This window comes from Echinops telfairi, unplaced genomic scaffold (assembly GCF_000313985.2).
Source record: "Echinops telfairi isolate 266 unplaced genomic scaffold, ASM31398v2 ScPeMD7_2;HRSCAF=8, whole genome shotgun sequence".
Lineage (NCBI taxonomy): Eukaryota > Metazoa > Chordata > Mammalia > Afrosoricida > Tenrecidae > Echinops > Echinops telfairi.
In genome coordinates this window covers 60,139,775-60,165,766 of record NW_022103898.1, presented here as the reverse complement: position 1 = coordinate 60,165,766, position 25,992 = coordinate 60,139,775, and the positions used below count along the sequence as shown (strand labels likewise).

At 42.3% G+C, this 25,992-nt stretch overlaps 1 protein-coding gene across 2 annotated transcripts in view; it reads left to right on the top strand.

Annotated features, from left to right (window-relative positions):
* The window catches only part of TPH2 (tryptophan hydroxylase 2), a 143,202-nt gene that overhangs the window by 80,077 nt on the left and 37,133 nt on the right, over nt 1-25,992 (top strand). For both annotated transcript variants that reach the window (XM_004700445.2, XM_004700444.2), the window contains exon 8: nt 3,916-4,042. In XM_004700445.2, the coding sequence (XP_004700502.1) occupies nt 3,916-4,042 (127 nt within the window). The remainder of the gene's footprint in view (nt 1-3,915; nt 4,043-25,992) is intronic.

Here is a 25,992-nt window from a genome sequence, read left to right as displayed (position 1 = left end):
CAGCCTGTGTGATCATGAGGTGTCAATGGGATCAACTATCAGGCATCAAAGACCCAGAACAAAAAAATCATATCATTGTGAATGAGGGGGAGTGCAGAATGGAGACCCAAAGCCCATCTGTAGACAATTGGACATCCCCTTACAGAAGGGTCACAAGGAAGAGAGGAGCCAGTCAGGGTGCAGTATAGCACCAATGAAACATACAACTTTCCTCTAGTTCTTTAATGCTTCCTCCCCCTCAGTATCATGATCCCAATTCTACCTTACAAATCCAGCTAGACCAGAGGTTATACATTGGTACAGATGAGAGCTGGAACCACAGGGAATCCAGGACAGATAACCCCCTCGGGACCAATAATGAGAGTAGTGATACTAGGAGGGTAAGTGGAAGGTGGGGGGAGAAAAGGGGAACCAATCACAATGATCTACACATAACCCCCTCCCTGGGGGATGGACAACAGAAAAGTGGGTGAAGGGAGACAATTCAGTGTAAGACATGAAAAAATAAAAGCAATTTATAAATTATCAAGGGTTAATGAAGGAGGGAGGATGGGTGAGTGAGGGAGGGAAAAAAATGAGGAGCTGATACCAAGGGCTCAAGTAGAAAGAAAATGTTTTGAGAATGACGATGGCAACAAATGTACAAATGTGCTTGACACAATGGATGTATGCATGTATTGTGATAAGAGCTGTATGAGCCCCCAATAAAATGATTAACAAAATACAAAATTTAAGTGCATAGCTTTGGGGGGAAAAAAACGATTTGTTTTCTTTCTGGTAGGTCCCAACTCTGGGTGTATATATATATTTTAAAATCCTTTAGAGTAATTTGAAAGAACTTATAACCCCTGAAAAAGTCCATAGATTATGAAAGGAGACAAGACCCACTGTAGTCTGTCCTGTGCAACTCATGGTCACCCAGAACTTCAGACAAACAGGCTGTTTGCAAGTGTAGCATGATGAAGTCATGCTAGGCTACGATGACATCTAATCCAACACAGACACAGAAAAACAGGAGAACACCACGTGGTGACCAATGCAGACCAAGGATTGCAAGTAAACGCTAGGAGCAAGAGGAAGCAGGGCAGGAGGCATCTTTAAAGCACTCAGAAGAAGCTTAGATTTCAAACTTCTACCTTACAGGACTGTGAAAGAATACGTCCGTGGCACTTTGTTATAGCGTCCCTAACAAACAGAGAGACCTAATTTGGTGGTTATATGTGTTTGTAGAAGTCTAAGTTGGTGGTTAACAGACTTGATTAAACTCTCCTCAATCTATGCCACACTTTCCTCATGTATATTTGGGTTCCATCTGTAATTTAAAACAGAGCAGAAAGAGCGTGATGGTTGGATTCAGAAAAAATTTGACCTTAAATTTGGTATCTTTTAATAATGGTGTGACTTTGGGAAAAATGCTTATATGTATTGGATTTTAGTTTCCCCATTTGCCGAAGGAGAATAATAATAAGACCGTCTTTGGAGTGGAGATACTAGCCATTTGATATGAAAACACTTAGTATAGTACCCAGTGCTTAACACATTAGCTGTCTTGTCTGTATGTCCGGTTTGTCCTGACGTGTCATTTACCCGGCTTGTCTGTCCTGTCTCCATGTCATGATTGTCTGCCTTTAATTTTTTTGTATGTAAAATGAGAAGCTCAGAAAACATTTGAATTCCACCTAAAATTCAGTGAGTGTAATTGTCTGTTGAATAACCACCACATATCCTTTCCCACAAATTCTATTTATATGCAAAGAGGAAGCAATTGGCTCACCGTTGAGGAGATGAATTTCAGGTTTCTTTTCTTGCTGCATCCACATATCCTCACTTGGCTCTCCTTTCAACCAGACAGGGCTTTGAAATAGCTGGTCAGTTTGGGGGACATGATCTGGAGCTGTGCGAACAGGTTTGGTTTTGTTTTTAATTGGGTAATACCTTTTATTTCACGTGAATGTTAATCTCATGTCCTTGACTGCTGTTGCACTTGCTTCATGTACATGACTAATCTGAACTGCTTGATGTTTGTGATAATTGTGGTCAAACAAACTCTTGGCTGTTGAGTTGACTTCAACTCATAGGGACCCTACAGAAAAGGGTAGAACCACCCCACAGGGGTTTTTCTAGACTGCAAATCTTCACAGAAACAGCAGACTACAATTTCTTTTTCCTGTGGAGTGCTCGGTAGTTTACAACCAACCCTGGACCTTTATGGTTAGCAGCCAAACTCAATCACTGTACCCCCAGGGCTCCTAATAATAGTGGTTGCACTTGGCATTTACATCGTAGTGCCCATTTGAAGTGATGGACTTCAGAGCAGCCCAGGGGAAATGAGGATTAATTGTTACCTGGATAATTAGTTTGTGTGTGTGTGTGTGTATGAAGAAAATAAAATGTTGCTCTATGTTGAGCAACCCAAGAGCATCCTAATGAAATCCTATCCATCGTAGGTTGCTAAGATCATAGAACATTTTGTAATTCATGGCAATGACTCAGGAAGGTCCTGCCAGCCTTCACTGAGGCATTCCTTTGCCCAGCATTGGTTCCAGATAGGAAGCTCAGGCTGATATGGAGGCTTGAAGCTGTTGCAATTACTTAGTACAGGCACATCAAAGGAGAGAACTAGGATGTCCATTCACTGTCCAGATCCAAGGGAGCTGCTTGTGGACAGATAAATTGTCCATGGGGAAAAGCCACTTTGATGATGATAGTGTGATCTTCTGCTGGCTCCCAGCGCCTGGCAAAGTGTACCACGGGATGCCTTGCAGCTTCAAGGTGAAGAGCAACGAAAAATCATGATACGTTGGACTCAAATTTTGGCTTCATCACTAGAGTAAGGGTTGACAAAGTGTTCTGTAAAGAGCTGTGTTAGTGCGGGTTGACTAGAGAAACAAATCCAGAGACACTCATGTGTGTCTTTATATACAAGAGCAATTGAATATTGAGAAAACATCCCAGCCCGGTCCAGATCAAGTCCATAAGTCTGATATTAGCTCATATGTCCAATACCAATCTATAAAGTCCTCTTCAGACTCATGAAACACATGCAATGATGCTGAATGCAGGAAGATCATAGGTCAGTGGGTGGAAACTCTTGTGGATCCAGTGGTGGTAGAAGCATCTCAGCACTGGCGTGGGTCTCCATGTGGCTCCTCCAGCTCTAGGGCTCTAGTGTAGCTCCATGTGTCTTGTCATCAGGAATACGAAGCAGAGAGTCTGTGTGTCCCACCTCCAGCGACCTATTTATCTCTGTAGTACCTCCAAAGGAGGTCATCAAGCAGTGACCTGATTGACAGGCTATACTGCCCGCCTTCACTCTTAATAGTTTCAAGTTGGCACCAGATTATGTAACCACCACAAGGGCCAACTAGTATATATTTTAGGTGTTGAGGACCATATAGTTTCAGTCACAGTTACTCTCCTTGACCATTGTACTCCAAAGCAGCCCCAGTCAATGCATAAAGGAATCAATGTGGCTCTGTTCCAGTAAAACCTCACTTACCAAAACAGAGAGTGTTCAGCTTTTGGTCTGTAATTTGTGTTCAGTTTCATTCAGCTTATGGTCTATAATTTGAATATGTCTGATCTATAGAATCTTTCACTAGTATATTACTTTAATTCTCTAAGGTCATTTTGAGTATTACATGAAAACATTTATATAATAATACATGTACCAAACTCTTAGTGTATTAAGCACTCAAAAGTAGTAGTTGCTAGCATTTTATTTAAATGAATATATGTTATATAATCAAGACTTTTATTGTAAGATGATTCTAGATTTCAGAAATATTAAAGAGTGCTAAGGAGTCTCAGTATGGTTGAAATATGGTAAGACAATTAATGACAGTGGATATTTAAGAGTCTACAATGGTCATTTTAGGCTTCTTGTATAACATATCTCTGTGTTGTTCTTGCCAGAGACACGTGTCACGAACTCCTAGGTCATGTCCCATTACTTGCGGATCCAAAGTTTGCTCAGTTTTCACAAGAAATAGGCCTGGCATCTCTGGGAGCATCCGACGATGATGTTCAGAAATTAGCCACGGTGAGTCCTTCTAATTTCCAAGCTCAGGCATATTCTGTTGTGTGAATTTGCAAGAAGGCCTCCGAGTTATTGACTATGAATCATAATTTGGAGAGAGGCTGGTAATTTTATTCCTTTGTTTGTTGTGCTGTTTTCAAAGCACAGTGTGTTCTTGGCTTGCTAACCACCCACATATTTATGTTGTATCTTTCTAGTTGCTGGGGCTAGCCAGATGTAAGGGGCTAGTTAGGAAATATTTCCAGCTTGCTGGTCATAGGTCTGTGATGCCACTGCTTCCCAGCTTTCTTCGCTCCTGTAAGGCGAAAGCAGCCACAGAGAGAGCATACATGAAGGGAAGCAGCCACAGAGGGTGCATACATGAACGGAAGCAGCCACAGAGGGCGCATACATGAACGGAAGCAGCCACAGAGGGTGCATACATGAATTGGATGGTGACTGCTTCCCAACACCATGTTACTTACAAAAACTGGTGGTGGATCAGCTTTGGCTGCGGTGTGCTGACTCACATTACTAATTCAGTGTTTATTTTCTAGAAATATTAGTAATATAAAAATCTTTCGATACATGCGAAATTAGGTGCTGTGCTTGGGGAGCTCTCTTTGCCTGGTTAATGGTTGCGTTCTGACATGCTTTGAGTCATCACTAAGAAACTCAGGTTAAGCAATGATTATAAGCACAAAACCAGAAAAAGATACAGTCGATGCCATGGTGACAGTGAGGTTCTTCCCAGAACAAGAAACCTGAGAGGGAAACAGTGTACTACTGGCTGCCACCTTTAGTTCTGAGGATCCAGATTTATCTTCGTCTCATTTCAAAGAGCTCCGTGTAGGAAATGCAGGCTTTGCAAATTCACATACCTGCTGGGACCAGTCAGCTACCCAAATGAGCAAAGCCACCAGGGGAAGAAAAATGGGACCTGAAATTGTATCTATTTGACACAGATACATATTATTGGCCTACTAGACATGTAGGAATATTCTTTGCTTACACCAAGAAATACATTTCTCTCAGATTTCTTAAAACACACAGCCCTTCAGTGTATCTTTTCTTTCCTACTTTGGTTAGAAATATTGGCCTTGAAAAGTATTTCTCTGCTCAAGGAAAACCACAGTGCAAGAACCCTCTGCGGTCCCTGACCCTTGGGGTCAGTGTGGGGTTTAGCAGGTTTCTGGGGACTGAGAGAGAACGTGCCTTCTCTGTGACTGAAGCCTGGTTCTCCGACTCTGCTGGTAGTTGTCAGGTGAAAATGCAGGGACTTATGTTGCAAAATCTTCTAAATATCATAGAGATGTGGACAAATGTCAGGTAAACCGCTCACCACAAGGTTGGCAGTTCAAACTCAGCAGCTGCTCCATAGGAGAAAGACGAGGCTTCCTGTTCCCATAAAGATTTACAGCCTTGGAAATCACAATAGGGCACACTATGAGCCAGAATGGACTTGGTGGTGGTGGGTACATGTAATGATGCTAAAATTTTGGCTCATGAAGAATTAAAATAAAAAGAGAACCAGCTACCACTATTATGAACCAAGAAAACAATATGCTTATAGGTTGAATCTTATGCTTGACTTCCAATCTACAACCTTTGCCTGAGGGTTTTCATCTCTTGTGTACTAATTATCTATTGTTGGGTAGATAACAAATTGCCTGAAAAGGTAGTGTCTACAAATAGCAAAACCATTATGCCCTCATGGATTCTGTGGACAGGGAATTTAGGCCAGTTTAGTTGAGTAGTTCAGGCTCAGGGACTAGTAATGTGGAAAGTGAGCCTGCAGTTGTCAGAGGTTAGGGGTTCAACTCCCAAGAAGGCTTACTCCTGTGGCGCTGGGCAGGAGGTGTTAGTTCCTGGTCAGAAGGCCTCTCAGGGCAGTGGGAGTCCCTTACTTCATGGCCACAAACAGTGATTTCCTCAGAGCAAGTGAGCTGAGGCAGGCTGGAAGGATGGGAGGGTGGGAAGGAGAGGAAGGGAGAGAGGGCAGGACAGAGGAGAGAGAGAGAAGAGAGACAGAGAGAGAGAGAGACAGAGAGAGATCGTCCTTTGTGAACTGAACTGTCCACTTTGTCCATACTCATTAGACACTAACCTCTAAATCCAGCCCATGTTCAAGGGCAAGGAAATTTGGCCCTGCCTTTTGGAGAAATGAGTGTCAAAGAGCGTGGACAGACATTAAAGCTACCACAGCATGCGTCCTGTTACTTAGTTCTCAAGCCTTGGCTCTGGCTTTCAACTCCAGGTTTTAGACCCTCTTTCTACCTTTGGATTTTCCCTGAACATTTTCTGGGTTCCATTTTTGACCTCCTACAGCTTCTATTCTTGATCATGGATGAATGTGGTTCGTTCTTGTCTGACTCTGAACAGACTCAAACTAGCACTCCACTCTACCAAGTTCTGCGGGAAACCATTGTGTGTGTGTGTGTGTGTTCAAAGAGAAAGAATAAAGTCAGGGTTTATGGATATGGATTATATGAAACCTAGTGAATGCTCTTGTTTCTTTCTTAAAAACAGTGAGAAGAAAGCAGTTTTATCACCCTTACTTTTCCTTCTACCCCATGATTCAGGAGCTCTGGTGGCACATTGAGTCACGAGTTGGGTTGCTAAGCACAAGATTGGCATTTCAAAGTCAACAAGGACTCCATGGGAGGAAGGTTCACCTTCCTGATCTTGTCAAGATTTATAGCCTTGAAACTCAGAGGGATAGTTCTCCCCTGTCCTATAAGATCTCTTTTGGTTTTGAATGATCATATGGTTGATTAAAAAAAATAAAGAATATGAATAAAATTAAATAGAATATGAATAATATTAGAATAGAAAATAAAAATATGAATAACTTTTTTAATAGAAAATGAAATAGAATATGAATATTAGAATAGAAAATAAAAATATGAATAAAACTTTTAATAGAATTAAAAATAAAGAATAAAGAATAGCCCTTACCTTTCAGAAATCTATAGCCAGTGTAGATAGAAGTAAGATCTTCTGGGAGTAAAAGTTTATGCAGACTTTTGAAAGATGAGAAAAATGAAGTTAGGTGGAGAAGAGGTAAAGTTTCTGTCAGAATTTTAAAAATCTCTTTGGTTTAGGAGGTCAGTAGGGAATGCCTATTTCCTGCTTTGAGGGCCACGACTAAGCCCAGTATTTCCCTTTGTGGTCGCTCTCTCTTTTTCACTATAACAAGTTACAGAAAACCTACTGGCTGCAAACAATACAGTGCTCTTGATTTCTACCACATCAAAACAGCGGTTTTGGAATTCTCACAGGACTCAAATCATGTTCCTTTTCAATGTTCTTTAAACTTGGGGAACACAAAGAAGCCTGTATTCTCTGACAGCTGGTCAGTCTGGACTTCGACATGAGGCCTTGTGGTTTGTGCTCTGTTCTGGAAGTTCTAGGGCAGAATCTGTCTCCTGTCCTTTTCTGGATTCTAGAGGCCACCTGCATTCTACGGCTTGTGGTCCCATTCTCAGTGTGATTGTTCTTCTGCTGCCGCATAGTCCTCTCACTACTAGAGCTAGAAAAGTCCTTTTGCTTTGAAGGACTCGTGGATTCAGTTCTGAAATCCAGCAATATCTCTGCATCTCAAGCTCTGTATACACGAACACATCTCCAAGAGGGAAGAGATTCGCAGGCTCTGAGCAGGGGGTTAGAGCGTGGGTGTCCTTGAGGGGCTACCACCTTTGTTTCTATCTCACACAAGGAAGAAGGATGCTAACTCTTGTATCTTGGAAAACAATTTTTTGTTGGCCCAGTGGATTTGCAGTATGAGTACGTTTTCTTTTGGAGTTTACATTATGCAGCAGGATGTCGATGCCCTTGGCCTTGGGTTGCACTAGCTCCAACAGCTGAAAACACTTCCATCTGCTAGAGATCCCTAGGTCACCAGTCCTGTTTCTCTCTCTGTCTCTTAATTGTGCTTCCTGTGAATGCACCAGCTTTTCTGTGAGAACCAAGTCAAGTCAACATTTAAGTGGCTAAAGAGTCCTAAGTACTGTGAGATAAGGTTAGGGAAAAGGTAACGCTTGCTTTAAAGTGCTCACAACTGAGTGCAGGGAACACCAGAAAACTCAGGCTTAACGGCAACTTTTAGTCATATATGAGGGTAAGTTTAAAAAAAAGCGCTATAAAATCCTATAAACTTTTTTAAACATCAAAATGTGAATCTATTGTTCTCAGTTTATCCTCCCCCTATGACTACACACGTTTGAAAGCATTGCTTCTATCTCTCCAACCCGTCCTAAAGAATTCTGCGCTCTTTGATTTACACCACATCAAAACAACTCTTTTGTAATTCTCAAAGGACTCAAATCACGTTCCTTTAAATGTTCTGAAAATTTGGGGAACAAAAAGAAGGCTGAAGTGGCAAAACTAGGGCTATAAGAAGCTAGAAACCTAATTTAAGGAACCATTTGAAATGACATGAGATTTCCCATAAAAATTCTCATAGGACAATCGAATGAGCAGATGCCTTTTCATATTGGCAAAAAAATTCCTCAGGGTAGCTTTCCTTTCCTTTTCCTCATTGATGCAGTTTTCCGTCTTTCTTTTTGAAACATCTTAATAAGCTCTGCTGATCACTCTGTCATTTGGAAAAAATCTATCAAGATGACCGCTTTGGGATCTCCCCAGTTTCCAGAACCTTTGAGCTGACTGCTCTGCCTTGAGTATTTTTTTTAAAAAAATCATACAGAGGAGGGCACCTCCAAAAAACCCCAATGGTGCTGGGCAGAGCGGAGCTTTTGTAGTATGCATTATTCCCACTAGGCGAGCATCAAGCAACTCACTGAGTTAGTGTACCCAGTGGTGTCGCTTAGGAAGTTTCTCTCTGATCACAGTGAATACTTTCACAACAGCAATTTCACTCAGACCTTTTTTTTTTGTGATGGCCGGTTTAAGAGAACAGTGTGCAGTTGTGAAATTTTGTTTCCTGCTGGGGAAAAATGCCACAGAAACTGTTGCAATTTTGAATAGAGCTCACAAGGAGTCCTATGGGAAAAATTCAAGTGTATGAGTGGTTTTCTCCTTTCAAAAAAGGTGAAATGTCAATTGATGACAAACCTCATTCTGGATGTCCATCAACTTCCTGAATAGATGACAATGTCAACTCGTAGTGCATTTGGAGTTTGTTCCACCAGGTCAGACTGTTAATCAAGCTTTCTATTTAGAGCAGCGGTTTTCAACCTGTATGTCCCGACCCCTTTGGGAGTCAAATGACCCTTTCACAGAGGTTGCCCTCTGAGATACACCCTAATATAACAGTAGCAAAATTATGAAATGGCAACAAAAATAATTTTTCTGGTTGGGTGGGGGCTCACCATAACATGAGAAACTATATTGAAGGGTTGTGGCATTAGGACGGTTGAGAACCACTGATTTAGAGGTTCTCAAAATATTGTGTAACTGTGTGATAAAAAGGAGGCCTGATTTGTGGCAGATGGGGGACTGGTTTTGCCACCATGAAAATGCACCTGCTCACGCAGCCATCGCAGTGCACCAGCTTTTGGCCAAAAACAGCATGCCTCTCTTGCCCCACACACTTGACTCTCCTGACCTTGCTCCCTGTGGCTTCTTTTTGTTTCTGTGAATGAAGAGGGACAGGAAAGAACAGCGCTTTGCAATGTAGAAGAGGTGAAGAGAAAAACATGGGAGGTGCTATCAGCCATCCGAACAGATAAGCTTGAAAAGTGTTTCCAAGAATAGAATCTCAGATTTGACAAATGTATTACCATATATACTCGAGTTTAAGCTGACCCAAATATCAGCCAAGACACCTAATTTTACCACAAACACTGCATAAAAATGTGCTGAAAACCTTGGCTTATACAGAAGTATATATGGTAAATATAATGGAGTGTACTTTGAAGGTTATAAGGTTGTTTTGTTAAAAAATATAAATAGCTAGCTTTGAAAAAAATTCTGGTATTTTTGGGTACCCCCTCATAAATATATTTAATTGGGAGTTAATACATATATCCTATCATTCCATAGATCAGTCATATCAAGCAGTATTTTATCATTGCTACCACAATCAATTTCAAAACATTTTTTTCCTTCCTGGACTCCTTGACATCAGCTATATTTTACCCCCTGTAAACAACACCCCCTTCCCAGAAACCCTTATTCTACTTGTTGTTCCTATAGGTTCATTAATCCTGGGTTTCATTGACTGAAAAATAGAAAAACACATAAACACAAATGAATGACATAATACCTCGGAGATACACCCTAATATTAATAAACAAGAACAAAACAAAATAAAAATACAGAAAAAGTTGAAAACCAGATAAGGCCCTGCATGCATCAGAGGGGGAATCATCTGACAAAGCCTTAACTGTTCAAGTCAGATTTATGCCTTTGATCTTCTACACTCATCTCCCCAAGTCACTCTGTTTAGAGACCACTTTCCTCCCAGCCCTCAATTGTCGATAGAGGGAGTTCACCAGAGGCTTCTTTCCTATGTAGTTCCCACAAATTCATCTTGGACTCCCACTATCATCCACAGCCTTCTGCAAACCGGATTTTCACAATTTAGGCTCTGTTACTAATCTCTCCTTTGACTTTGGATGATATGATTTACAATCCTTCAGTGACTGATGTTCGTGTGATTCTTCCTTGTGAACTTGGTTGACATCTCACTGAGCTGGCTGCTTGTTTAGAAACAAGCCTTTAAGACCCACGATGCTATTTTATCTGATAGCCGGGCACCATCTAATTTCCTCACTACATTTTGTTATAGCACCCGTATCTTCTGTGCTCCCTTCCAGAGAGTGAGTACAGGGCAGGGCCATGATGTAAGAAGGAATTTTCTTAAATTGGACCTAGGATTTAGTACAAGCCCCAAACTCGTTCCTGGGTCTATGGTGTTTTTTTTTTTTTTTTTGTGTGTGTGTGTGTGTGTGTTTTAAATCTGCCTTTGCCTGTCTTGAATTTAACTGGCCCAGCAGATCCTCTTAGAAGTCACTAGACCTTTGTCTGGACCTTTCTCACTAAAGGCACTGTAAGAGGACTGAGATCAGGGCATTACTGAAAGAACTTGTCTGCAGCCATGCAACGTGTCATAGAGACACGTTAAGTACCATTTGTCTGGAATAAACCATGCATGTATGCACTGGAACCCTAGCCGTAATCCTTTTTGACTTGTCCTTGTACACGTACAGCTAAATGGAAAGGGTGGGTTTGAGGGTGAATCTTCTACACGTGTGTGAGTGAGTTAGGAGTTCCAGGTTGGACACCGAGCTCCTGAATTGGTGGCAGGCAGCCAGGAGAGAGAGATTCTCCAAGCCAGGAAGGGAGGAGCATCACCTAATGACACAACTTGTCTGGAATCTTGTAGTCGGATTGTCAGTTGAAGGGAAAAACAAATCAAAACAACAACAACAACAACAGAAGGGTATCCATTTACAGAGGATGTTGGGGTCCTCCTGAATGCGGTGAGCAGCTCCGTGTGTACATGTGTGTGTTCTCATAGTTTGGCCCATTCTATTCCTTCTAACCCACCAACGTTGACTGAATTCCTCCCCTACTGTCCTTTGGCTCTCTGTCTCCCGTCAGCCGTGCAGTTCCAGGTCCTCCTGAGTGCATAGATTACTGTTCACTTTGAGAAGTGCTTTGCAGACCAAAGAGACATTTGCAAAGCTTCCTCCTCCTTGTGATGTGGGAAGTATGGAGGAAGACAGACTCAGTGTGAGGAGGCTAGGGGGAGTTTTTCCTGAAATGACACTAACTCTTCTCTAACTGCATCTCATCCCTCAGTTAAAATGGAATGGAAAGCTGCCAGAAGAAGCTCTGGAGAGAAAACACAGATTACAGGCAGGCAATTTCCAAGTAAACCCTGCAGGAAATAACCTGTTGGATAACGTGCATATTAATTACCCTCAAGCCAGACACTGAAGCTAGAAACCCAATTTAATGAACCATTTGCAAAGACTAGGAGATTAAGTGTTGAGGCCGCAGTGGGAGGGGTGAAAATTCCTATGGTGAGGGAATAGTGGTTAGAGGACTAGCCTGTTAGCTGTCCAGATGAGAAATGGAGGCATTATTAGCTGATTTCCTCAAAGTTGTTCGTGTTAAGTCCCCTGAAGAAGTACTAGAGGAAAATGAGAGATGAGATGTACCAAAGGAGAAAAATCCATAGAGGACAAATGGAAAACCACAGAATTTACTATTTATGCAGAACAAGGAGACAGGCCATATTATTCTTTTACTCTAGGTGAGATTTATATTATTAATGACTCTGTTTATATAGTGCCTGTTTTTCCTTGTTTAGTGAATTTAAGCTCTTATGAAAAAGAGAGTCAGGCCTAGTGCAAGCAGACACTTAGGTAATAACTTTCTGTGATGTCCTGTCAACAAGTCCATGGAAGGAAGAAAACCGCTGCCCGAGGACTCATTGGCATCGCCAAACTCTGTTTCATCTAAAGCCGCTTCTGAGTGGCTGGGTCGATCTCAGAGGGGCCCGGCTACTGCCTCAAGCGACATGCTGGCATCTCCTATATTTCTGCGTGATATTTATTTTGACATTTTAATAAAGTTCTGTTTTGAGAATGAAGCTATCTCCGCTGCTTTATGTGGGCAATGGTTTCTATGCCCCGAGAGCCATTTAAATGAAACTCTTTTGTATCTGAAGAAATTGATGATGATGTTTAGTAAATGTGTTCCAAATGCATTGTTACACATGTAAATAATTTGCCCTCTGGTGGATAATGAATAAGGCCACTGGTTTGGCAGCTACACTCTTCTCAATATGCATCAGAGCTGTCCAGGGTCTGTGCATGATAGATATGCACAACTCTTCCCAGTAAGAATTGTAGAGAACATGCTATACTTTTGAGGCGAGCCAGTTCCCACTGTTGCAGTGGTTTAAGTGGATTGAATGGATTAATGGCCACAGCAGGAGTTGTAAACGGAAATGACTTCAGGGGTTGGGTACTAGCACACATGAGTTAAACGGCCTGATAGAAGACCCTAAGGAGCATTGGAGTCTGTGGAGACCTGGAAAACTCACTACCCCTGAAGGCCTTTACATTAAAAAAATCTCCTTTGATGGTAAGCTGCAACTGACCCACAGGCTCTCGTTTGTCAGCTCTTGTATCTCAACTTAGATTGAGACCATCATGAGGACAAGCCCAGGACTCAACCCAACCCAACCCAACCCAACCCAACCCAACCGAACTGAACCAACCCAAACAAACCAAACCAAACATGGCTATGGCGTCTATTTGGATTAGTACTGACCCTGAATAGGGTTTTCAACATGATCTTTACAGGGCAGACAGCTTCACCTCTCAGCTGTTGGAGAGGTTGGCTGCTTCGAACAGTCAACCCTGTGATTGACAGTCCAGCTCCTAATCCCTGGTGCTAAGCCCATGATACATTTATTTTTACACAGCACACTGGAGGCACGGTTTACAGAACACATGAATATTTTCCCAAGAAGTGGTGGTTACTGTAACAGCCACTAGTGATAAGTATCTTATTGCAATTGAGAGATGGCTGGTTTTGAATGATCACTTTAAGCCATTCAAAGCTTAATTCTCATGCCTGTGCACAGAGCATGTGCCAAAGATTTATTTATGAATGAGGGAAAACCAGGATGGTAAATCTAGTTCTGAGGCGAATTTGAGGGAGGGAGATCATAGAGTCACAGAAGGAAAGAATCTTAGAAAAAGATGCAAAATAGCTTGTATCCTAAAGGGCTATAAAACCATAACTTGACCAGGTTCTCTTTTCGACTAGGTTGAGATCATTTGCACATTTAGTAGTCAAATGTAATTTGCAATGTATCAATATTCAACAGTAACATCTAACTTTACAACATCTGGGTCCTAATTAATAGTAAATAGGATGTCACATAAAGGTCCTATCCCCTAGATCAGTGCTTTGCAAACTATGATGTGGATACAGTAACCTGTAGGTCTTGTTGTTGAAATGAAAATTCTGATTTATTATGCCCAGGCCCCGAGTCTGACACTCTGCATTTCTCACAAGCACTCCGGTCATGCTGGCGCTGCTAGTTCAAGGCCCACACGGTGAGAATCAAGGCCGAGAGAACCAGAAGACCTAGGAGACTGGCAGGCCTGTTAGCCATGCTTATGTACGCTGTTCAAAAGGCACATCATATCCTTTTAACCCTATTTCCCAATTTTGGCTATTTTCATGCTTTCCTGTTGTCTGCTATTGGGAGAAAGATGGGGCGTTCCACTCCTGCAAAGAGTTACAGTCTCAGAAACTCACAGGGGCAGGTCTGCCCTGTCTTATAGGGTTGTTGTGAGTCAGCATCAACTCAATGACCTTGTTGGGTTTTGGACTTTTCGTTGTCTGCTTTTAGGCAATATGATTTTTGCTATTCTGTTTTCAGGAATTTGACAGAAACTTGCTGATCATGCAAATTTAGGAACTCGTTTTAGAAATACGGTGGCGTTCTTTGCCACAAATGTTAGCGAATGGGAAGGGGTGTCTTTCCCCAAACGGTGCGTCCCCTCCTAGGATGCAGATGGCTTCAATTCAGTCTATTCATTTCCCGCATCATAAAGGCATTTGAAGCAGACAAAGCTGTGCATCGTCTGTGGGAGCAAGCAATCAGTACGCACACGCCACAGATGTTTCCCAAGCAGAATCAACCGGCCTCTGGCCCAGTTGGAATTTTCCTTCTACAGAGATTGTTAGGCCATCCGTTCAGTTCTGTTGACCGTGACGCATGCTTGCCTTCATGTTTCTGATTGCAGCACCCCTCTCTCTCTCATGGTGATGACGGGAGAGTCTTGGCCAAGGGTAATGAAGAAAATAAGTAGACTTTCCCAGAATGTAGCCCCAGAATGTTAGCCTTAAGAAATGTTATTATGCATCCTATAAAAGAAGGGATCCATGGGCGAATATATTTGAGAAACCTGGAATTAAATAAAGCAAATAACTTTGTTGGTAAAGTACAGGACTTCTCAGAGCCTGTACTATGATAATATGCAGAGTGAATCTGCAAATGTGATAAAAAAGTTATTTTCCCAAACTTACCATGTTCCTTCCATACTAAGATGCCACTGGTTGTAAAATGTACTATAAATTTCATGGCAAGCCTTTATTTCTTTTTCATTCAGCAAACGTTTTTGACACGGTTTCTAAGATGAAACATCATTTTGGCGATGGTAAAATGTGAAAGAATTGAGCTTGAGAACGATGTGGTCACAGCAGCTTCTCTTTATGGACCACAGAATGAACACGAACACTACCAGCCATTAATATTACAGGAAGCAAGATTCAGGACATAGCAGCCTACAATGCTGGTTTGAAGTAAAACTTACTGTGATTTGGGAGAAAGTTTACAAGGCGAGTTGGTTTTCCACTCCGCCATTCCCGCACACTGGGCTTCAGGCCACTGACGGCCATCCCTCTAGTGTCAGAGCACACTCCCCACTTCCTCGCTGTTTGCTGCTCATCCCCTTTGGTCCTTCTCCCCTGTCCCTTCTTGCCTTCTGAGCTCCACCCCTGGGCAGATGCTGCCCTCTTGATCCTGTGCAGTTGATTGTTCTGAGAAGTGTATATCTTCCTGGGGCTGTTGCTTCCCGATGTGCCCGTGTCTTAGAATGTTTCTTGAAAAGGATTGAGTTCATTGTGAGCAGAGTCCTGAACACCAGCTATTTTCTTTCTTTCTTGCAGGAAAATATTGTCAGGAAATTAGTGATTTAGGGTTCTGTTTGTACTTTCCTTTATAAAAATAAATCATTCATTTCTTCCAAGTAATAGAGCTTGCATTGATTGGGGCTTTTGATGACCAGGAAGCAAGCCTGTTTGAATTTCCAAGTATAACTAGTACTTTCTTATGCTGAGAGTAGTAATGAAAGTTACAGCCAGCCTTAAACTAATAATCAGCACACTTCACATTAGAAGTGTAATCGGAAAGGTAACCTTAGCTTATGAATTGCTAATTAATATTTCCCCCCCTGCTGAGGATATTAGCTTGTTTCCCAGTTCCTTGTGTCTCTGCCCACCTGGCTAAGGGGCAGGGAACCTTCAGCTGCTAAAAGATTTATGCCCAGCTGTAGTTCTTTCAGAACACGGATGACATTAAAAATGACCATTTTACTATCTCTACAGAGAGCTGGAAATAAGCCCCAGGCTATTCATTCCATGTAGAGTCTTTGAACGAGTTCAGTTGTTTAGATCATTTGAAACAAAGCTGACAAAGAGCTGGAAGGAATGCACTTTTACACATTCTTAATTGAGATGTTCCGGTGGATGATCAGTTTGTGGATTATTTCTGAGAGAAACTTAATTAAAAGTTAATAATATCTATTCCAACTCATTACTTTCACTTTCATGTTTGCTGCACACGTAGGGAAGTAGTAGTTGACACAGAACACTCTCGCTCTTTAACTGGTCCCAAAGAGCTTCCCTTCTGTCCACTCTCACTGTTTTCACTGCTTGTCCAGCCGCGGGCTCCCTGTCTGGCTTCCCTGGGACAAGCCCTCTCTTCGGAGGAGGTTGATAGTGTAGCTGCGGCTCTTTCTCTCTCTCCGTGTTGGTGTGTGGCTCATGGATGATGTCACTGTTGCCATCAGGAGGTGTCTGTCATCTATTTATATTATTATGAGCACACGGTAGTTCTTTGGAACAAAACAAAAAATGAGCTCTCCATTTCCCGCTATGTTTAGAAACACATACACTTGCAATCTGGACTAGTTCTATATTTTCACAACCCAAATCTTTTTTCAATTTTTATAACTATACCCTTGCGGGGGGTGGGGGGTGTGTGTGTCAGTGGGTGGGTGGGGTGTCTCGGAGAGCTACCACATACCTGCTGATTAAAAGCTTCTTTTAGCTACTGGGAAGTTCATAAAGCTAGACCTGCTGGGGGGCTGCTCATTCTCTGTTCACGAGCTGAGTGAGTGCCAACTCCCTGCACTCTCCATAGGATTCATTGTGTGCACTCAGCAGCACCCCGGTCAACAGCTGGGATCTCAGCACCAATCAGAGCTTGATGAGGGTGCACTTTGAGATGCTTGTTGGGCAGTTTGTGGGGTGGTGAGGCGCTGTTGGTTCAGTGGTAGAATTCTTACCTTCCCCGAAAGAGGCCTTGGTTAAAACCCCAGATAGTGAACTTCATATGCAGCCACTCCCCATCTGCTCCTGAACACTTCCATGAGCAAGTTCCAGGAGAGCTTCTAGACGCAGATCGACTGGGAAGAATGGCCTGGTGATCTACTTCCAAACATCAGTCAATGAAAATCTTATGTCTCACAAAAGTCTGCTCCCTTACCAATCATGGGGAAGGTGCAAAATTGGGCATGCCCTTGCCGTGAATAGCAGCGGGGGGCTGATGTGATGGCAGGTAGCAATGATAACACATGTGATGTAGTGTATGGGCCAGGAAGGGTCTGAACTTGATGTTAGCACAGCTGAGCTTGAGTGTCAGCTCTGCTACTGCCTAATCTTGTGCCCACAGGCAAACCAAATGACCCTCTTGTACCCTACCTTTCTTCTTTAAAATTGGGATAGTCAAACACTGACATGAGGGACAAATGAGGTGAAATATATTTTTGAGGTATAATAGGCAACTATCTACATCTTACCCAACTATATACCATCTATCTGTCAGTTTTCCTATGATTGCAATGTTCATTTTCCTGTGTTGCTGCAAGATGCACCATGAGTATTTTGCATACCAGTGGGATCACTGATGGTGGACGGGTTTCTGTGGAGCTAGACTGAGAGAGACTAAGAAGAAAGACCTGGTGATTTGTTTCTGACAATCAGTCAATGAAAATCGTATGGGTCACCAGAGAACAATACTCAACTCATTTTGCTCATGTAGTCAGGAGGAGTGCATTATGTTGGGTAAAGCAGAGGGCCAGTAAGGTCAAGAGAGACCCTTGTGGTGAATGAGTGGGCACAATAGCTGCACCGATGGGATGGACCCGGACATGCTGGTGGTCACGGGAATGTTAGAGGAAGGGGCAACATTTCCTTCTGCTGTACAGTAGGTTGCCATCAGTTGAAATCAACTTGATAGCTGCTATGCATCCGTCCATCCATCCATCCATCCATCCATCCAGGTGTGATATGATAGTGCTCCACCTATGGCAGCATGGCCCAGGCAACCCTAACTGCCCCAGGACCAACCCTTTACCCTCATCAAAGGAGCTCTGCTGCTAAGTCATTTTCAAGTCATTAAAAGAGCTAACTTCCGTTTCCTACAATTAACATTTTTATCCTGAGCCCGTCTTGCTTTTCTTCTCAGAGTAAGCTGGAATGTATTCATCAAGCGTAGAATACTGCTGCAGTCATTTTAATTTCCATAATATATAAAAGAAGGAGTTTTCTGGCTTAACTACAATGGGGGCAGGCTTTCAAAACCTTAGATTTGTATTAACAGAAATATCTGTAATGTAATTCCATTTCTAGCAAAAGCAGGGAAAAGATGGTAGGGTTTTTTTTTTTATGAGCTAGAATAGTAGAGGAAATGTTATATCGAACTATAGGAATTTAATTACCCCATTCCACAAATGCAGTTTTCAAATAAAGGAGTCAAAAGGATTTCCAAAGCTATTCTTCTGGACTGTGATATAAAAACCCAGCATACAGTTAGTAGATCTAAAATGTATTACTGTACTCTGTGAGCCCCACAATGGAAGGTAGCACAATGAGAAACACCACATGTGATTGAACACATAGCGATTAAAAATATCTTCGCGCTCCTCTTAGAAATATTGCAATTTGCGTGGAGTTTTTATGTGCCCGGCATTGTAAGGGTGGGAGTTTCTGGTATCTTTCATTCGGGTGGATTTCACACTGTGGAGTAATCATCCAGAAAATGGAAATGCTATCATTTGAGGGCTTAAATCCAGATGAGGTGTAAGTCAGAAGGGCTGTAAAGGTTGGGAGGAATAAATCACCCAGGGGGCCTCATCATTCTTTCCAGGGTCTGGAAGTCTGTCCTTTATAGTGTCCATAAAAACTCATCCCCTCGGCAACCCGGGGGAGGCGGACCTGATCGCTCGGATGCGAATGGAGTTCCTTGATGGAAAGTCTTTACAGGAAAGCGTGGTTTCTTGCTTATTACAAAAATGACAGATATCCTTTGTGGGGGAGAAAATATTAATAGTGGAAAAATGAAGAAAATAGAAGACCACTTGTAGTGTCACAGCAAGGATATGTCCACTGTATGCTTTGGGGATCGCCTTCTAGTTCTTCAGAAAAGTCCCTTTGTCATGGCCAAAAAAGAACTTAGAACCGGGTGTGCTGGGATTGGAAAAAGTAAAACGAGCAGTGAGGTGTTCACCCATTTATCAAACACTTATCTTGTCAGGAGAGACTTTATTTTTTATATCTACAGAGCAAAGAACAAATTGGAAGTTTTGTAGAAGTATGGCTTATGACTTTTCACTTAGGTAAGTAGCAAAGTGAACATTGGATGTAACTAATGAGTTTTGCCTCCTGTTCTTACTTTGAGAAATGAATATAGACACTACCTTTTAATGAGAAAATTGGTTTCGTGCATATTTCCTCACTCATAAAACTTTGCTTCAGTCTTGGTCCCACTAGTGAGTGCTACTTTTTACTAGTTGATTGCATTCACCCCTCCTAGTGCACGCGCTCTCTCTAGCTGTTTCTTATGAATTAGCTAAACGTTCACAGAAAGCGTTGTTTTCCTTTCACAATTGATGGGCCTTTTGCTTCATGACTTTGATTGCAGACCCCACAAGGCAGCGTCAACATCCCCTCTTCTCTCCTTGGTCTCCTGCTTCCAGTCTTCCTGCGTTTCTAACCTTTCTGAACTTGTCCTTGATAACCATTGCCCTTCTGAGCCCTGGTGGTGTACTGATTACATGTTGGGCTTCGATCTTCATGTCCCACAGTTCAAAACCACCATCAGCTCTGTGGGAGAATGACTGGGCTTTCTACTCCTGTGACCAGTTACAGTCCCGGAAACCCATAGGGGGTCACTGTGAGTCAACATTGACTCAATGGCATTGAGTTGTTATATATTTTTTAACTCAAATGGTTTATGAATCAGAAGTGTGCCACCTCCCAAGTGTTATTGGTGCCGTTATCAACCTGTAGGTGTTTGACTGAAAATTGAGCCACCCACAATGATGCTTTCATTTAGTCTTGGGGATTAAACCAGTCTGATGAGTAAGCCTGGGCTTTTAAACTGATTTTGAGTTTTGTTCTATAATTTTCTCCCACTCTAAGGCTTTCTAAGGTACCCCCCTGAGATAGTTTATTGTGCCAGCCTGGCTGATAAACGCAGGTGGGATTGACTGAAGGGCAGAGAGATAAATGGCTTGGTGAGCCTTGCCTTTCTTGTCTCTCGCTCTGTGATTATCGGACCAGTGTGCGGCTGCCTTGCTTGTTCTGTGCCTCAATTTAAAGGCTACACTGCCTGTGGAATGCCTAGCCTGTGGACTGTGTTGCTGTAAGTTGAGGTCCCTTTAAGACTTCTCTGGAGCTGGGGACTGGCGGTTGGTGACCTGCCTTGTGATTGGCTGCTGTGCTGACATAGCCTAGCTCTCTCTACAAATAGAGGAAGATCTGGCATCAGACAGAGACTTGAAGGACTGCTAGTCTCTCAACTTTCTCTCTAAGCCATTTGTAGTGCTTTCTAATTTAACTGTTTATTTCTTGTATATTTATCAGTATATGATTTAACAGCTTATTTCTCGTTATATATCTAATTATCTTTATAAATAAATATGTTAAATTATCAGGAATTTGGTTTTATCTCTGTAGAGAACCCTGTCTAACACACCCCCCTTCAGAGTTGTTGGTAGTGGTATCTGGGCACCCTGTAGTTCTCCTGGTCTCCGAGTCAGCGAGAATGACATTACCATGGTCTGTTAGACTGTTTCCACAAATCTTCAATTTCCTTCACTCTTTTCTTCTCTGCACAAGAAGAGACCAACCACTGCATCTTAAATGGTTTCTCATGATCTTTTGAGACCACCGTAGCTACTCACCAAATTAGGCTGTAGAACATTATCTTTTGGGGCTGTGTTATGCCAGTTGACCTTGATGTCCCCCCAGTGGCTCATACTCTCAAGGTGTTTACTTATTCACCGTTTATATAACATTGCCTCCCCTTCCTTATGCTCTATCACATTCATGGATATATTTACATCAAAGTAAATTCCTGTGTATAAATATCCTCTGCCAAACCTATATATATTTGTGAGTATACTCCCACCCTCCCTCCCACACCTGTCTGTCTATCCAAACATCCTTCTATTGTTCTTAAATCGAATGTTTATGAGTAAGATCTTAGATATTCTCCAGTAGCAAATGTATTATATTTAAAAGGTTTGGCATAGTGTTTAATCCAGACGACGAGGCTGCTAAAGAGTTGAAGGGAAAGCAGGAAGACATCACTAAGGTGAACACCGCTGCATAGGCTACTGTGCTGTCTTCCCCGGGCTTGTGCTCGGGAAGCAGTGCAGCGAACAGGCCGGGCTTCCAATGGCGTCCCATTCTGGTGACTCCATCAGAGGTCTGTTCCAAGAACAGACATATGCATATCTATCTATTAGTTGATGGCCTCTGATTAGCAGTATCTTTCTAATCCCAGTTTTTATTTGTCTTTGGAAGGTGATAACACCCACAAATTATGTGTGGCAATATTGTATGTAGTACATATTCCTAATGTTAACATGTACATAAAAACAAAACAAGGCAAAACACAAAGGAAAAGTGTACTTGTTGTAACTCAGATAGGTCATAAAATGGAGACTATATGTAGCAGGTAATTCCATGCAGGCTCTGGGACGATTTGATACAAGCATTGGGCCCAATTGTTGTACCATGTTGTCTAGTTGATTTGCACTTAGAGTACCCTCTTTCCCCCCTCCCCCAACAGTGTTTGCTAGGCTGTGATCTTCATGGCTGTGGATGGAAGAGTAGCTGGTAGGTTTGAACTAATGACCTTGGGCTGGTAGCTGAGTGCTTAACCATAGTCTTACAGTGCTTCCTGGGGACCAAATAGCTTGGATTCATACCCAATCTCTATCATTTCCTGCCTGGGTGACCTTAGAGAGATGACTTAACCTCTCTGTACCCTAATTTCTTCATCTTTAAAATGAGAATAATTCCAGTGAAACGAGTTGCCGCGAACTGATCCCAACTCATGGCGAACCCATGTGTGTCAGAGTAAAACTCTCCCCCAGAGTGTGCAATGGATGCTCTGTTTGCAGTAGGTCACCAGGTTTGTCTTTCAAGGTGGACTTGAACCTCCAACCTTTCAGTTAATAGCCTAGTGTGTTCACTCTTTGCATCACCCAGGGACTCCAAGAAAACCACTTGTGATCTATCAGCAACCCCTATGCGTATCAGAGCACTACCACCGGACTTTTGGGAGCTAGTTTTTCTATCCAATCTAGTGGATTGTTGTGAGGATTAATGAGATAGTGTATTGTAAAGCTATTTAGCACAGTGCTCAGTGTTCAATACATGCCAGCTAGCCTGTTCGACACGACTGTAGTCTTAGATATCTAGGTGGCTACATCGGTAAACATGGAGGGCAGGACAAGCTGCGGGCAGCCAATCTCTCTGTTCTTTCCTGTGACCTTGGCTAATTCTCTAAGTCTAAGCAACTCGGGTTTTCCTTTTTGAAATGCTGGCTATGCTGTTACTATTACAAAGGGGCTTAAAAATGCAGTGGAGATGCTACTTTACAATATAAAGTGTTTTAGCCATAAATAATAAAGCGAAGTCTTCGTCTACCACATGTCAAGATGTCTCCCTGGAGATGGAGAGGCCTTCCCCTGACTTAATAGCACCCTTCCCCCGAGGGAGCACAGAGAAGGCAAGTTGCAGGCAGCATCTTGGGAAAACAAATGGATAAATATTGTTGGTGCCAGTGAGAGCCCATGAACTATGAATTCCTGACCAGACTTCTCAAACAAATTAGGAGTGATGCTGTTCATTGAGACATGCAGCCCTCCCTTAATAACTTGAGCAATCAGTTTGGAGTTTGAAGTCTTGGCTGTTCCTCCTTATGAGTCCAGGGGGCTGAGAGCTCCAGCCAGGTGTTTGCAGCTGAGTTGTAAAATAGCCGTGTCAGCAGAAAGGTGAGCAAAGGCGTTTCATGAAGAGTCCCAGAGAACATGGTGGGGACGCCTGTGGAGGGGCTCCGGGTGTGTACACAGAGGCCCTGTGCTGGAGTCTAACTAGCAACACTCGAAAGTTCTGTCATGAAATGAGGGGAGATGCCTTGTAATGGCCCAACTTTTCTTTTAAAAACTGGTAATATAGTTTATTTCATAATTCTATGTATGTCAATGTTAAACCATATGACAGAAAATAGTGCCACTCTATTTAGACAAAGAGGCACAAGGCATAATAAGATGACTGTCTAAAATCACTTTCCTGAAAGGCCCAAGAAATAATTTCCACTATAGCCAAATGCACTCTTTGTTTGTTGTTTTGGCCAAATACTTTCTCAAAGGAAGTATTATGTGGTCTATTTTCTTTCTACTGGGTATCCACAAGAGGGGGAATGATTTATGGACCCAAATTTGGTTCTGGATACTTCCACAAGAATCCAATGAGAAATGTTGCTAAGATTATAGCAGGTAAATACTATATTGACTTGTTTACCCTTGATTTCATATCACCAATAAGAGCAAAATAGGAAAACATTATCATTTTCAAAATAACAAACATGCCTCTAGGGCCAGTCATAAGCATTTACAATGGAAAATAACGTGCAAAAATTTTTTTAATGAAAGGATGAAGAAAGTAATGGTCCAATTTAGAAGCATTTGAATGCTTAGCTCTTGTCAAACATTTTTCAGCTGTTTAGTTTTTCCTGCCCCCAAATCTAATTTAGAAGCCTTCGTTTGTCCAAGATTAAAATAATAATAATAAAAAAACAAGCTGCCAGGGGAGAAGAAAGGGGCGCGTCTCCTGTTCTTTCCAAAGGTGTCTAGCAAGGCAGGACCTGGCTGCTTCCTGCTTCCCCACAGCCTGATAGAGTGAGCTATGACCCATTCCTTCGTCCTTTCTGTAAATGCTTACTGCACATCTATGTGTCAGGCATGGGGAATTCAGCTGTGAAGCATCTAGGCACGATTACATTCTGGTGTCGACAAAGACTACAGGCCAGTCGCGGACTGATAGGACAATGAACACGTTCGTCTCCCAGGAAGCAGGGCTGTCGAGTGAGGGCGGCAAGACTTTGCCTTGCTTACTCTGGACATCTCCTGCGGAGACATCAATCCCTGGAGAAGGACAGTAGGATTGGTAAAGGGTCCCTATCAGTGGCGATGAGCAGGGACGTAAACATCCCTATGGTCGTGAGCCTAGGCACCACCTGGCTCTGTTCTGCTTGGGGTTTCGAAGCGCTGGAGCCGACGCAGTCGGTCCCCACACCAGCCTAGTGAGGGCTGTGGATGGAGGGCCCAGGGGTGAAGGGCAGGGACGGGAGAAGGCAGGAACGCATCTTACGTTCAGAAAAAAGTCTCCCTGGAGAGGACTGCCGACGTAGTGGACTTGCTTCTTTTCTATTTTCGGTTATATACACTTACAGATGGGAAATGTGTTAATACTTCAGGAAACTTTTTCATCTCATTGGGCTATCTCTGTGCTAGAAAGCTCTTTATCCTGGGGTTCAGGAACTGCTGCTCCTGGGATTAAGCCCATGGTAGCCTACCCAGATCCTCACCTGTCGGTCACTAGGCTGGATGTCACTGGGATTCGAGAAGTTATGCCTCCAGTATTTCAGTTCCTATCAGGGTCCATTATCATCTTGGACAATTAGACGATACAAAACCATTTAAAGTGTAAAAATGCAAGGAGGTCACTTTGAAGACAAACGTGTGCCTGATCTAAGCCATGGTATTTTCAATTGCCTTCATGCATTTGAAAGGCAAATGGTGGATAAAGAATATTGGTGCATATTGAATATCCTCTGGTCTGCCAGAAGAACAAATAGATCTGTTTCGGAAGATGCACAGTTGGAATGCTTTTTATTTATTTTTCAAACAATTTTATTAGGATATAATCCTGATATCAAATCATTCAATAGTTCAGTCATATCAAGAAGTGTTTTACAATTACTACCACAATCAGTTTAAAATTTGTAGTCATGGATATTAACTTCCCCTTACCCCTCCCCTCCCCCGCTGTACCTGCTAGGAACTCTTTATCGAGTTATTGTGTCTATTGATTCACTCATCCTGGGTTTCATATACTAGAAAACATAGAAAATACATAACAGAGAGCCAAGAAGGCTACCAACAATAATAAAACACAATAGAGATAAACCCCACTTTGAAAACAAAAACAAAACACTTCAAAAAATATTAAAAACTAGATCAAGCTCAGAGTGTGTCAAGAGGGAGATCAAATGATAAGATTTAATCACTCAAGTCAGATTTTTCATTTTAATCTACTGTAATAGTATCTACAATAGTCTATCTGATCACCAGGTCATTCCTGTCCCTCAATTATGGTCAGAGGGAAATCACTGGAGGCCTAGTCCTTGTGTAGATCCTGCAAAGGTATTTTGGGCTTCCACTGTCATCCATAGCCTGCTGCAAACCAGAATCTCACCATGTAAGCTCTGGTACCATTCCCTTCTTCAGATTTGAATGATATTATTTACAATCCTTGGGTCATGCATGTTGGTGTGCTTCCTCCATGTGGGCATAGTTGATGTCTCCCTTAGATGGCTGCTTGTGTGAAAACAAGCCTTTAAGATGCCAGACACGATTCTTTCTGATAGTAGGGCACCATCTAGTTTCTCCATCATACGTTGCTGTGACACCCATATATTTTGTTTCCTTCATGAGGGCACATATTGATCAGGGTCATGGCATAAGAAACAATTGGAATGCTTTTTAGAAGCTAGGATAATGAGACTTGTTCACATGTTCTTTGGACATGGTATCAGGAAGTATTAGTCCCTGGACATCATCCTTGGTAAAAGAAAGGGTCAGCAAAAAAGAGGAAGAACAAACATGATAGTAGGA